Raw genomic sequence first — 12,935 nt, forward strand, 5'->3', positions numbered from 1 at the left:
TGAGGCGCTGGTCTCTTGGCGCTCTCTTCAGGCTCTCAGTCAACATTGGAAACACCTCATGACAGGGCTGATTGGGGGGAAGAGGTAGTATGAACTCCATGGGGATCGATTCATGCTATCTACGAAGTGTGTCTGGATAATCCAGGTACACATTCATATGATGTAGATAGTCGATGCTCACCACTAAATAGGAAGCCCCCACTGGTTTTGGTTCTTTGTCCAAGTCCTTCCTCAGTTGATGGGGCTAGTGGGCTAAATGTACATTGCCTCCAATTGGTAGTGGGATCTGGTTTTGCCCATACTAAAGAGGCTGCCTTCTGTGACATGAGTGCTTAGAACCTCTACGCATTCTGCACCCAGGGTCGACATACAGACTGCTTTTGACTTCGACTCTCAGGCCTTTCTCATCAATACAGCGACACGTGCTGCTACTGGGGATACCGGTAGCCATGTTGATAGCATCTTCCGGTTTCTCTCTAATAATATCTGATCTGTATAGTCTTCTATGCCTCCCTGTATTATTTATATTGTAAAAACCCCATATTAAGCCGAAGAAGCTTTCAGTCACTTGAAATCTAACTCTGGTCAGATAATCAAGTATTAGGTTGGACCGGGATCTAATCTACTAAATCCTGTTAGCCATGGGACACCTAAATGCACTGCACTCCATGATAAAAGTATGGGACTATAGGAGCTACTTATAACTTGGCATTTGGCATTCACAATGAATGTATTGTGAATTTATAGCTCAAGCGAAGCAATATACAAGAAAAGGTCACATAGCTCTTAGTGGATGAAGAACATTCAATATTGTCTAGGCCCTTTTATAACCCTATATATTATTGTGATGAGCCCGATGCAGACCTAGAACAAAGCCGTATCATCTTAAAGATCCATATAAAATCTATGCCAAGAAGAAGTTGATTAAAAACACTATACATTTGCATCTCTGAGGGCTGGAATCTATCACGTGTGGATACGGATCGAGATCAGTTGTCGATCTTAGTCTAGATCGATAGATGTACCATAATTTGCTAGGATATAACGGTTGAATACTGTGGATTGCTTTGCTGATTGGATTCATTTGCCTTGAATTACATACATACAGATCAGAACAGATCAAGATAAAAGGTACCTTTGCAGCACGCATCTATCAACACTATACAATCTGTGACGTCTGATGCTGCAAAAGGTAAAAGAATAGAAGATTGGTCAAGGCACAATGGAGTTCGCCACAGGAGAACACGAAGCGCTTAGATACGGGGAATCAAAGGTCAAAAGTAGATAACAGACATAACAGGGAGGTAGTGCCGCAATTTTTGTCAGTCGCGCAGGGATCGAGAGTCGCGATCACGAAAAAAAAAAAAGGAATGTGGTGGTTGCCGAAGAAAAAAACGCTCAAATGAATGCACAGGTATTCAATCTATAATGAACGGAGGGTGGGTGTGAAAACACCCGAAAAGGAAAAAGCAATTTTGCAACCGAAGAAAAACGCAACCGTGAGCTCGCATACCCTGTCCATAGCGCCCGAGAAAAGCATGAAGATCGTACAAGATTTACACTTCGACGAGTGTCGAGTCAACGCAGTACGCTTAGAAGTTAGATGCCGCGTTGACAGGACCAGGGTTGTGATACTGGTCTAGTGTGTTCTTGAAGGGGGTGTTGCCAGATGGGCTGGGGGCCTTCTCGCGAGGACCGGAGCCCACAGCAGTGCCGCCCATCAGATCGTCCTCATCGCCGTATTGCTCGTTGCGCTTCTTCTGGATTCTCCAGAAGACCAAGCCCAGAGCACCGATAATGATGGCACCGCCGACACCCACCACGACACCGATGATGATCTTCTTGTCCGAAGAAGACACACCGCTAGAGCCGGAGCTCTTGTCGCCGTTAAGAGAAGGGGAGCTGGTCCCGGCAACGGGGGTGGAGGTGGTGGTCATCACGTTGGCGATAGTGGATCCATCGCTGGTCGCGTATGAGGTGATGGTCTTCGTGACCGGGGTCTGGGTGGTGGTGGTGCTCTGGGACGAAGTGGTGCTATCGCTACCGGCACTTGTCGCGGAGGTGGGCTCAGTATTGGAAGTGGTTGCAGGGACGGTGGGCTCCGAAGTTGAGGAGGGCTCTGCTGAAGTGGTAGGCTCGGTGGTAGAATCGGCGGTAGTAGGCTCGGTAGAGGTGGAAGAAGTCGTGGTGGTAGTAGGCTCGGCGGTGGTAGTTGGTTCCGTAGAAGTCTCTTCAGAGGTTGTGGAGGAGGATGATGAAGTCGTCGATGTGGTTTCAGGCGCTTCGGAAGTGGAGGACGAAGTGGTCTGACTTGTGACATCCGACACGATGTTGGAGACAACAGCACTCTGGGCTGCGACCGCAGTCAACAGCAGAGCCTGGATGAAGAACGATAGGCTGGAGAGACGCATGGTTGGGATAACGAACGTTGAGTACAAGAGTAACGAAAGAATTTGACCCGAAGTCAAGAGATGTGATAAAGAAGAGTAAGCAAGGAAAATGAAAAAGGAGTCAAAGCGAAATGGCGAACCTTAGGTAGTGTTGTTTGTCCCGAACTTTGGAAGTCACTAGTCCTAATTAGGTCCCACTAGTCTCAGATTATATCCACGCGCCGAGGAATCTGCCGCTCTGATTGGCTGGTGGTCCAATAGAAAACACGTTAGGATGGGTCGCCTGGACATTTGACCCAATTGGGCTTACAAAGTGTTTTATTTTAGATTTAAGTTTGGGGATTTTTTTAATGTTGTAAATGATCAAGTTGAATAGAATGGGAGATACGAAGTAGAATGGGACGCCTTATACCGAATACAGCCAGTTAATGAGTGGGTTAAATGACCTACATACCTATATAACCCTGGAGATTAAGAGAGGGAAAACTCTGAACATGTGGGCGAAACATGTGTGACGACGTACCCCTCGCTTCCGGCTCCATATTTAGCACATCTCCCATGATCTGCCTCTGATCTTCCATCTTATTGGCATGGGCATAAAGCCGCCGAATGACATCTTGCATAAATACTACCCAGCTGTTACCGCAAGTCGCCTAATGAATGGTTGACATCTTCTTACAAAATACCTGGGCTGCAGGGATTTCTGTGTTGTGTCATGTAGCACTAATCTTTCGGGTACCTGGATGCCCCCCTTTGACTCCTAGTTTCATAAAAAAGCCGACACAGCCGGAGTTGACCTAAAATTTGGATTCCTTCGACCCTAGCCCCAATTGGTCCATGTGGCGTGCCGCTGACAGCCTGCATTTCGGGGTTCCCGCCTCTTCTGGAACCTTAGGGTCTGCTTACTGGTCAAGAAGACTTTGAGAAGATTCGATATAGACCTCTCTTCCGAAGGATACCTTTCTCTTTTAGTCTTGCCCTTCGCTGTTTCTTTTGTAGGAATAAAATTGCACGTCTCCCGGAAACTATCCTAGCATATGAGCGGCTTTGTTCTGATCCCCGTTCTGACAGGCATCAATAGACCAGTCAATCTCAGCATTACGCATCTACTGCATAGATATGAGGGGAATGTACGGAGGATAGTAAAAATTAGTTCAACAAAGTATTAAGTATTACCATTTATGACTACTGATACCTACGGGATGAATGAATCCTTGCCTTATTCACGGAGCAACCGGAGCGATCTGCCTCGCTTTCCTAATATCCGTCACATCCGCCCACATCTTCTCCACACTCTATGTACTCCGTAGCTCTAATGTTAATAGTGTAATAGAGTATGACTTTTACTATGTATTGAGTTGGCGAGATAATGATTCGGCCTTTGACGAGGGCATTTGGAAATCTCGAGATTGTTCGGATATCCAACATTACCTCTGTGAGAGTAGCAAAAGCCACCGCCAATTTGCTATAGCTGGGACCTATTAAACATTTTAGATGCAAAGCAGTTCCTTCTGTTGGTATATAAAGAGCAGGCGCAGTCGATAAGAAGCTGTCTGATGTTCCTATTTTTGAAATATCGACAGCAAAGGGGTGAACACAATGGAAACAGAGCGTCTACTTCTAGAACATCTCTTGTAGCACTGTATAAATAGAAAGTTGGGAAGAGACCTTATATATGGATCTTGCTTTGTGGCCAAAACAAGTGGAAGCTTTGATTCCTCGCAGAAGACAACAGAGGGCAAATCTCCCATAATAGCCATTCAGTGAGGTAGAAATAAGGGACTTTGTTTGTTTCAAGGCGAATGACTTCTTTATTTCATTTTCCCAGGAATAGAGTATCTTGTCCTTTGTTCTTCCATTTTGCTCCTCAGCAGCTCTGAAGATAAATATATCCATCCTCCTGTCTAGCATTTCAACTTGACTTCAACAGCAACCTTGCATACAACTTGCATGGTACCCAGTTCCATTCAGCATATCTACAGCATATTCAGCGTTCCTCATTCAGCATCCAGCGCTTTCAGCATATTCAAAATTTAACATACGCGATCCGAGTCCATTCCACACCCAGTTTACCCGATCACCCCTTCGACAAGCAAGTTCCACCACCCCAAGCCTTACAAAAGAAAACATGGCTGAGACACGCTCTTCTCCAGAGATCGTCACAGCCTCGCTTCCTGCCCTCGAGGTTCAATGTGAAAAGAAATTCAAGTATTACGATGTCTCAAATTTTACACATATTGTCGTTCAGTAAGTACCATTCCAAATGATGTGCATTCAACCCAATTTTGTAACGAATACTAACGTGAACTAGTCTGTCTGATACGGCAATCAGGAACCTCAAGAACATCACGAATTCCAATGCTGATCCCTCCTATGAGTTGGACAACGAAGATTATTTGGATATCATTGGAAAGATGCTCTCCGTGACGTTCTTCGGCAACGAAAACCAGTTGGAATGGCTAGACACCGAGCGCGTTGGTAGACGCAGGTTCGTTGCTTTCACCAATATCGAAAAGAAATAGAAGGGGGCTCAAAGTCAGAGCCCAAGTAGCGGAAAGTTGCAGGTGGTCGAGGTCATGTTCCTGCGGACCAGTCCCCGGGATACACAAAAGATCTTTTGGAGGCCCGCCAGAGCAACGGTCCTCCAACGGGTTCAGATTAGAGTGTATGATTTGGTTGAGATGGTCCGGGTGCGATTTATGAGAACCCGGTCGAATGTGGTTCCTCGGAGGAAGGGCTCGGCTTCAGCATGATCAGTTTGCTTTGGTATTTGGAAGTCAGGTTAGACTGGTAAAGATGGTTCGAAGTGATAGAGTTAATAGCAATTGTACTCTTTTTGTTCGTTACTCTGAGGGTTAATGATATGCATGGCGGTTTTTGTCCTGCAGCAATGTAAAGTTAAAGGGTCCTAACGATTCAGAGGAAATTGATATCAAATATGAAGTGGTAGATCAATATTTGTAACTGCAGTATCTGTCCGCGTGCTATTTCATAACATTGCAAAATTTGAGCTAGATACTTTCAAGTTGGGGATGTTTTTGGGAGCATCGCATTGCGCAGTTGGGCCACTCAGTAAATTCTGTGGACATTTACCTATCTGGGAGGTACTTGTCTACCTGAATAGGTTGACTTGATAGACAGAGAACTTCTAGGGATTACCCCGTGTTTTAATACCTAAAGAAGGGCAAGCATAAGAATGCATCACAGTTCCCAGCTTTGAGAACAATATCGAAACCCAATATATATGCCCCAGTTATTGAATCCCAGCCAGACTGTATATATAAACAGTTGGGAATAGTAGAAGGGGCAAGTCAATGATTCAAATCAAGTTCACTCTCCGGATGAAACAAGGGATGCATTCTAGGGAGTGCGATAGTGCATCCCACTGTATACCCAGTGCCAACATAAGCGCCAAAATGATGATAAGAAGCAATAGTCCAGATTTGCAAAAGGGGTGGGGGAAAACATATACTATGTGTCATATTCAATGTGGGTATCATCAGTTTCCTTATCAAACAAGCGCCAGGGTATTAAAATTTGTTCCGCGGGTTTCCCTTCATCTGGTCCTTCAGTTCTTCCTTGAAATGGTTAAGGAATTTCCTGTACTCGAAATCTAACCAGAACAGGTCAGACACAATATTGCACCAAGTATTGGTATGAAGCATACCTTGTCCCTCAAGTTTGGTGCCTCCCTGCTCCTCCGGAGGCACCCCGTACCTAATATGTTGAACTTTCTGGTGAACTCGGCCCACCATACGATGGAAGATCGGACTTCGAAGGAGCTGTGTAGATGATATTAGATTGCAAGCGCAAGCACAAACATATCATTGTTGAAGCAACGTACTCGAACAGTGAGCCAGACCTAAGAAGGAACAATGTTAGTGAAGCTCGGAGTGGCGAACGGCGAACGCAAAAGCACTAACCTCCATACTTCGGAGCAAGAGATGCAAAACCATCTTGCAGTTCTTCTAATATTCGACCATGGGATTCCAAGTGTTGATATGGAAAAGCAAGTCGAAGGTTAAGGAAGAAACCTGGATAGTCCTGGGGGTCTCGATCATCGGAAGTCTTTCTTAGTCATCCTCCCCGCGGGCCCCGCGAGCGAAGCTTTCCTGAATCATCCCCGAGAACGGGTAGCATGACGGATTTACAACTTGTTTTTAGGGTATTTCTCGACAGAGTCACTTATTAAACGACTAGAAATGGTCGTGTGTCTTTGTCAACATCCTGCCTCCAAATCCTGACCATAACCGATGATGGCGAGTGGCGCTGAACAAACTTCACAAGTGGTTCAGTTATTCGCTATCCAGTTAAGAAACTGCGTTTCTCTCACAACGCCCAGAGAATGACCAAAGGTTGCTATACCTGCCGACGACGTCGCATAATATGCGACAATGGCCAACCCACCTGTCGGAAGTGTCGAGATGCGGGGAAAGAATGTCTGGGGTACCAGAAACCGCTTGTTTGGGTCAAGGGTGGAGTGGCTAGTCGAGGAAAGATGATGGGCCGCAGCTTTGATGACGTGGAAGTACCGCCTAGCAAGCCAAAGCGCCAGCCAGCTGCCGAGACATATGATTCGACTCCGGTGAGCAGCGGATTCAACTTTTTCTCTATCGCTGAATCCTCATCCGATGCCGAATCGCACAGCTCTGGGAATCAACCTAGTCCGGATACCGATGGATGGGTTTTTGAGGCGGAGAATTCAACACTGGGGGGAGAAATTGCGCAGTTGGGGGTCAATTCAACCGAGGAACAGGACACCGCAGTTGTTCATATTCCTCGAAGTACTCCTCCTGCCGACTATACTCCAACCCCATGGGGACTGGTAGATCCACTGCTCAAAGATCTCAGCCAGTTCTCAAGGTACTACGTACATCACTGTAAGACTTCCCGAATGCATTATCCGTGACTCCGCTGACAATTACTCTTAAGATAATCAATATATGGTCAACGACTTCGCCCTCTACTCCCAACACAAAAATCCGTTCCGAGATCTTACTGCGCTAGTCGGTCATTCACCTGTTCTCGCTAGCAGCATCGCTGCTCTTGGGGCTCTTCATTTCTCCCTGGTATCGGAATCGGACTCATCTGTCGAACCATGGTCATCAGGCAATCTCTCGATGTCAGCAGAGGAGATTGAAGATATTGTGGCACCGGCAAGTTCTCGAAAACCCACTTCGCAGGCATATCATCATTTCTTGGAGTACAAACAGCGCGCCCTTCGCCAATTGTCTATGGATCTCCATAACCCGACGATGCAACATGATGGCAGGACCTTAGCTGCCATCATCTTGCTTGCCTTCTTAGACATATTTGAGTCCGGCAGCGGGGCCTGGAGTTACCATGTCGAGGGCGCGAAGAAGCTTCTCAAGGACCGACCTGAAAATGGTCCGGGACAAGGAATCCTCGACGACCTGGACGCTTTTGCTCTTGACGGGTGTTTAATGTAAGAGTCAGGTCTCTGCTTATAACGAAAACTTCTTGCTGACCATACAGAATGGAAATCATGGGATCAACTTTAGCTCGCCCAGGCGCACTCTCGAAGCCCTTCTACTCGTCATCCATGGGTCCAGAGATCCTCAAACGTCTCGAAGAAAACTCTTGGGTCGGATGTCCCGCCTATCTCCTAGAAGTAATTTTCTTCGTCCACGCCCTCTGGTACCCAGACCCCGAAGTCGCCGCCATAACACCCCAACCAACAGCGCTGCCAATCCCAATCCAACCCGGCCAGCCCTTGACCCTAGACTCATTCGCAAGCCTCCTTCAGGGAATCCGCAACTTCGACCCAATAGCCTGGAGTCAAGAAATGCAAAACGTCTTCTTCATCCCGAACTTAACCTACCGTCTCGCACTCGCAACCTCCTACCAAGACGCCGTCTACCTCTACACAAGCCGCGTCCTCTCACGCGCCAGAGAAGGCTTCTCGCCCCCCTGGACAGACGTCAGTCTCCCGCTCGACCACCGACTCATCGCCACAAACCTCATAACGCAAATCTGCCTCATCCCCAATTCGGACCCCCACTTCAAATGCCTCATCTGGCCCACTTTCATCGCTGGCGCGGAATGTCGTCCTTCGCAGCGGGGTCTTATTCTTGAAAAACTTGCCTCGCTCTATGAGGCCCTGACGAGTGTTAATGTCCGCAATGCTGCTTGGGTTCTGCGTCTCATGTGGCAGAAACAGGATCTCAAGCGCCGTGAGCGTCAGAATGTTTCCGGTGAGCAGGGCTATGATAATAATGATTACGATCTTGAGTTTGACTGGATCGAGGAGCTGGATCATACGCGCCTCGACTGGTTGTTCATTTAATTTTGGGGGAAACAATGGAGATATATATGGATGTTCACCCTAGATGGGTCTCTCGCCTTTACGACTAATGTCTACTTGTATCTACCTACCTATATATACCTGTCAATTAGTATATGATTTAAGATCACTTTGCTTGGGATACCCGGTATTTCATTATGAATCTCAAGTTATATAAGGATTGTAGGGAGACAGACGGTAGAATAATGATTTGTGAATAGGAAAATCGGGTATATCATTTCTCGGCCTAGGGCAGAAGAAGAGCAAGAAAAAAGAAAGAGGCGAGGCGAAAGTGTATACCAAGGTGAGAGGCAAGTGATGGAATTCCAAGAATGAGGTGAGAGAAGAAATCAATGAAAATGAGGTTAGACCAAGATGCCACTGCAAGGAAGCAGGGAAGTCGAGGAAGACAATAGACGCAATGAGAAAGATGATGATATCAAAGTAAGGAAAGTATTCTTTTGTCCGAATTTGCCCTAAAAGACATCAGGATATATAAGAGAAAGAGGAGGGAAATGAGGACACGGGTGTATAGGCCTTGATTTCATATTTTTCAAGGATAATGAACACGAGTCAACCTCAATAAACCCTGATGGCTTACCAGGAACAGGGGCCTCGGGAACAAAGAAGTAAAAAAGAGTCGAACGGAAAAACTCTCGATGTGTGATGCTTCAGGCCAAATCAGGGATATATAACAGCGGACGACATAGCAAACGACAAGAAGGAAAATCGGTAGTCTGAAATAGGCAGTCAGGCAATGAAAAAGAACAAAGTATGCGCTCCCTTCCAAATCTAAATGTAAGAAACATGTTTCCCCAAGAACACAAACAAACAGAAGAACACGCTTGTCACTGGAATATGCAAAAGGTAGGATAACCGATATGCTGGGATGACATCCCATCTTTGTAAGAATGCCCGTGCATGGAAAAGAAATGAAAAAAAGAGAGCTGGGGAGACAGGTGGACGGGGTGGTCCGTATTCAAACGATGAGATGATGAGGGGCGAGGTAAGGAAGTAAGGTAGTATAGGAAAGTCGGTTTGATACCAACAACTCCAAAAGGCAATTTAGCAGGGATGTATAGACGGATCGCAAGATCCGTAGTTCGTATTAGATGTCACTAGAACACCGCAGCAAGCCCATTCTTCGAATGACGCTTGCTGAATCGTTTCCTTCCTTTCGTTGACTCAGTGTCACCGGTTTGCTGTTTCACTAGGTGATTCCGACCCGATGATGGTGGGCCTCTATCATCTTTCTGCAGGTCAGAGGAGCGGTCTAGTGTATTGGCGGGACTAGGAAAACCAGAGGAAAGGTCGCGGAATGCATCGTCGGAGAAGCCGGCACTTTGTTGCTGTGATGCCATCTCCCGGGACCTGTCCAATGCGTCGAGCCATTCTTGTACTTGGACCGCTGTGGCGCCGATGTTGCTTGATGATGGCTTGGGATCCTCGAAAACGTAATGTTTCTCCCTCTGTGGAGTTTCGTTAGATGGGTCCCTTCGACTGATAAAAGGATGAACTACATACCGTGTCCACGATCCAGGATGAAATTCCTTTAGAATCCGTCGTACTTCTGTAGCTTGTCCCCGGAACAAGCAGGGGAATCTCAAGCTTGATTTTCTTGTCATCACCACCCGACGCGGCTAGAATGACCCGTCCGGATGATGTGACCATCACCAACCGCTGTCGTTTCTTTGTGGCGCTTCCCGAGAAGAAACGAGAGAACTTCCTGGGTGCCTCAAACTCGCCACTGCTGTTCTTAGACGTCGGGCTGTGTGAAGCAGCGGAAGACAGAACAACCAAATTACCCAATTTCAAAATCCGCTCGTTGGTTTTGCTTAGTACTGGCGACCATTCAATATCGAGCTGACTCGGCGGGGGTAGCTCGGTTACCACTCGTGGAAGGTGGCGGGAACTGGCATTTGGTGCGTTCATGGGGGCAGTGGAGACGACTGGAGGTTGACTCTCCCCATTTTTACTGTCATTGAGCTTGATGGGGTCGCGTGCGGGGGGTACATAGGCCTTCAAGCGGGGTGCCTTCTGTTGCCATAGATCTGAGCCCCATGTGATACCTTCAAAGAATTCATGATTTTTTATGTGTTCGATCTGAAGACGCCGAGCAGGCTCTAGGACGAGCAGACGTTCGACAAGATCACGCGCAACAGTCGGAAATCCAATTGGGAACTCGTAGTCGAGTGCCACAATTTTCTGGAAAGTCTGGTACTCGTTTCCAGCCTTGAACGGTGGACGACCGGCCAAGAGCTGGTAGATGATGCAGCCAAAAGCCCAAAGATCACTGGCTTTGCATGCATTCTTGTCGGTCAGCAGCTCGGGGCTGACATACTCCGCAGTGCCGACAAAAGAGCTCGCTCGCTCTTCCTGTGTAAGCTCGGCCGAGTCAAGAGGAAGAATGCCATTTGAACTGGGATCAACTCGGGGAGTCTTGAGAATCTTTGCCGTCCCGAAATCAGTGATCTTGACATGCATCCCGCTGTCAAGTAACACATTTTCTGGCTTCAGGTCTCGGTGGATAACGCCACGCTTGTGCATATAGTCTATCGTGTCAAGAATCTGGGCGCTGTAGAATCTTGTACACTCTTCGTCAAATGTAGTCATCCGTTTAAGGACACCGAGCAATTCTCCTCCTTTGCACAAGTCTAGCACGAAATATAGCGACTGCTCATCCTGGAAGGTGTAATATAGCCGGACGATACCCGGGTGGTCGGTCAGGCGGTTGAGTGTATCCTTCTCAATGTTCACGTATTTAACTTTTCTCTCCTTGATAATGTGCCGTTTGTCAAGGATCTTAATCGCGTATTCCTTCAAAGTCTGTCGATCCGTTGCAAAGACGACTGTACTGTAGGAGCCTTCACCGAGAGTGTTCCCAAACGAAAAGTCTCGAACACCCTTCTTGATATAACGGGAGATAGTTTGGCCATTGGCGTCGACCTCCTGTCTCACGGAGACCGCGGCGCCACGGTCTTGCCAATCCTCACTACTCGCCATTGGGCCGTTTTCTGCCATATAGGACGTTCGCGGCATCTGAGACGCGCCACCACTTCTTGCTTGTGCTCGAGACGATTGACGCATCACCGCCGGGCCGTTGCCCGGGATCTGCGTGGTCCGGTAGGATCGGTCGCTGTGGGAGTTGTCGCGCGCCAGAACACCGGCATGTAATGCCGACGATCCTCCTCGTGTGTCTAACCGCGCCTGAGATCCAGATTGGGATGAAGCACCGGAATCGGTTCGAATTCGATATGTGTTATCACGGGGGAGGATCGACGTTGATGAGCCATTCAAGTATACGGAGGAAAGGGGTCGGTTGGGATTCGGAGGTGTTGAGAGGGGTGGAGCCGAGTACGCCTGGTATGTGCCTGATTGCAATGGTGGTACCTCGGGGGATGCTTGAGGGAATGAAGTCTGACGATCATCTGACACGGGGACTTCGATGGGGGCAGGAGGAAAGACAGAGGGGTGTTCGTCATGTGCGGGATTGTGTAGTGTTGATACCGAACCGTCCGGCCGTCCGAATGGGCTGGAGCCTGTTGACCCAGCGGTCGCATCCTCCGTTGGAAGAGGCGAATCGTCTGGATTGGCTATCCGAAGCCCTCCCAGAGTCTGGGACAGACTGAGATCCCCGTTCATGGCGGAGATTTTGTGATTTGGCCGCGACCGGATATGTGCCGGAGGGCTTGAGGGGAAGGAAGGTCGAGAGGTCAACGAAAGAGAGGCTATCGGAAACGCAGCGGATGCATGATCCGAGGAAGAGTTGGGGGAAAGAGAGAGGTATGTGTGTTGGAGGGAGAGTCGACGTTGGAGAGAGGGGGGAAGGATCAACAGGAGGCTCCGTAGAAATTGGGTCTAGTGTCGAGGGGCTGAGCCTGACTCTGACTATTAATATTTCCTCCAGGACTTTTCCTAGATAATTAGAGAGACAGAGACTCAGGGTACGAAAAGAGATATATGTAGGTTATTTTAATCCTTTTGGGTGGTGAGATGCAATGGATATATCTGATTTGTCCAGTTTCGAGTGGACAGGATAGATTGCATAGGTTTACAGCATTTATATTGCACAGATTTACTAATTTATAGCATTTATAACATTTATAACATTTATGGCATTTACTAACTTACTAATTTATACCTACGTAGACACCAAGCATCATTCGATATTCCAAATATGATCCCGTCCACATATCCTGGTCGAGGTTTCTTAATTTGTGAAGATACACAACTTCCTCTAA

At 47.5% G+C, this 12,935-nt stretch overlaps 5 protein-coding genes across 5 annotated transcripts; 2 read left to right on the forward strand and 3 right to left on the reverse strand.

Annotated features, from left to right (window-relative positions):
• Positions 1 to 1,592: 1,592 nt before the first annotated feature.
• Positions 1,593 to 2,411, reverse strand: midA (putative cell wall protein; the record flags this gene model as incomplete). The annotated part of the gene is made up of 1 exon (XM_040951477.2): positions 1,593 to 2,411. One exon carries the CDS (start codon positions 2,409 to 2,411, stop codon positions 1,593 to 1,595), a length of 819 nt encoding a protein of 272 aa, XP_040818193.2.
• A 2,107-nt stretch (positions 2,412 to 4,518) lies between these two features.
• N7455_002237 (uncharacterized protein) lies at positions 4,519 to 5,143 on the forward strand (the record flags this gene model as incomplete). The annotated part of the gene is made up of 3 exons (XM_065604241.1): positions 4,519 to 4,637; positions 4,702 to 4,864; positions 4,913 to 5,143. The coding sequence occupies 3 exons, from the start codon at positions 4,519 to 4,521 to the stop codon at positions 5,141 to 5,143; spliced, it is 513 nt and encodes a 170-aa protein (XP_065462732.1).
• A 777-nt stretch (positions 5,144 to 5,920) lies between these two features.
• On the reverse strand, positions 5,921 to 6,346 carry N7455_002238 (uncharacterized protein; the record flags this gene model as incomplete). Its single annotated transcript, XM_040951079.2, has 4 exons — positions 5,921 to 6,003; positions 6,058 to 6,172; positions 6,235 to 6,252; positions 6,314 to 6,346. 4 exons carry the CDS (start codon positions 6,344 to 6,346, stop codon positions 5,921 to 5,923), a joined length of 249 nt encoding a protein of 82 aa, XP_040818368.1.
• Positions 6,347 to 6,735: 389 nt separating this feature from the next.
• N7455_002239 (Zn(II)2Cys6 transcription factor) lies at positions 6,736 to 8,697 on the forward strand (the record flags this gene model as incomplete). The annotated part of the gene is made up of 3 exons (XM_040950944.2): positions 6,736 to 7,270; positions 7,323 to 7,836; positions 7,887 to 8,697. 3 exons carry the CDS (start codon positions 6,736 to 6,738, stop codon positions 8,695 to 8,697), a joined length of 1,860 nt encoding a protein of 619 aa, XP_040817824.2.
• A 970-nt stretch (positions 8,698 to 9,667) lies between these two features.
• Positions 9,668 to 12,718, reverse strand: N7455_002240 (PDPK1 family serine/threonine-protein kinase). Its single transcript, XM_040951743.2, has 2 exons — positions 10,219 to 12,718; positions 9,668 to 10,163 (listed from the first exon to the last, which is right to left on the reverse strand). Exons 1-2 carry the CDS (start codon positions 12,334 to 12,336, stop codon positions 9,813 to 9,815), a joined length of 2,469 nt encoding a protein of 822 aa, XP_040818378.2. The 5' UTR covers positions 12,337 to 12,718; the 3' UTR covers positions 9,668 to 9,812.
• Between the last annotated feature and the right edge of the window lie 217 nt (positions 12,719 to 12,935).

This window comes from Penicillium solitum, assembly GCF_028829755.1.
Source record: "Penicillium solitum strain IBT 25940 chromosome Unknown utg000001l_segment0_segment0, whole genome shotgun sequence".
Classification (NCBI taxonomy): Eukaryota; Fungi; Ascomycota; class Eurotiomycetes; order Eurotiales; family Aspergillaceae; genus Penicillium; species Penicillium solitum.

Bases quoted from the DNA above. Each gene is read 5' to 3' on its own strand.
- N7455_002240 (XM_040951743.2), bottom strand. From the start codon at position 12,336: ATGAACGGGGATCTCAGTCTGTCCCAGACTCTGGGAGGGCTTCGGATA. The intron at 10,164-10,218 runs GTATGTAGTTCA...GAAACTCCACAG, and splicing joins CATCCTGGATCGTGGACACG to AGGGAGAAACATTACGTTTT.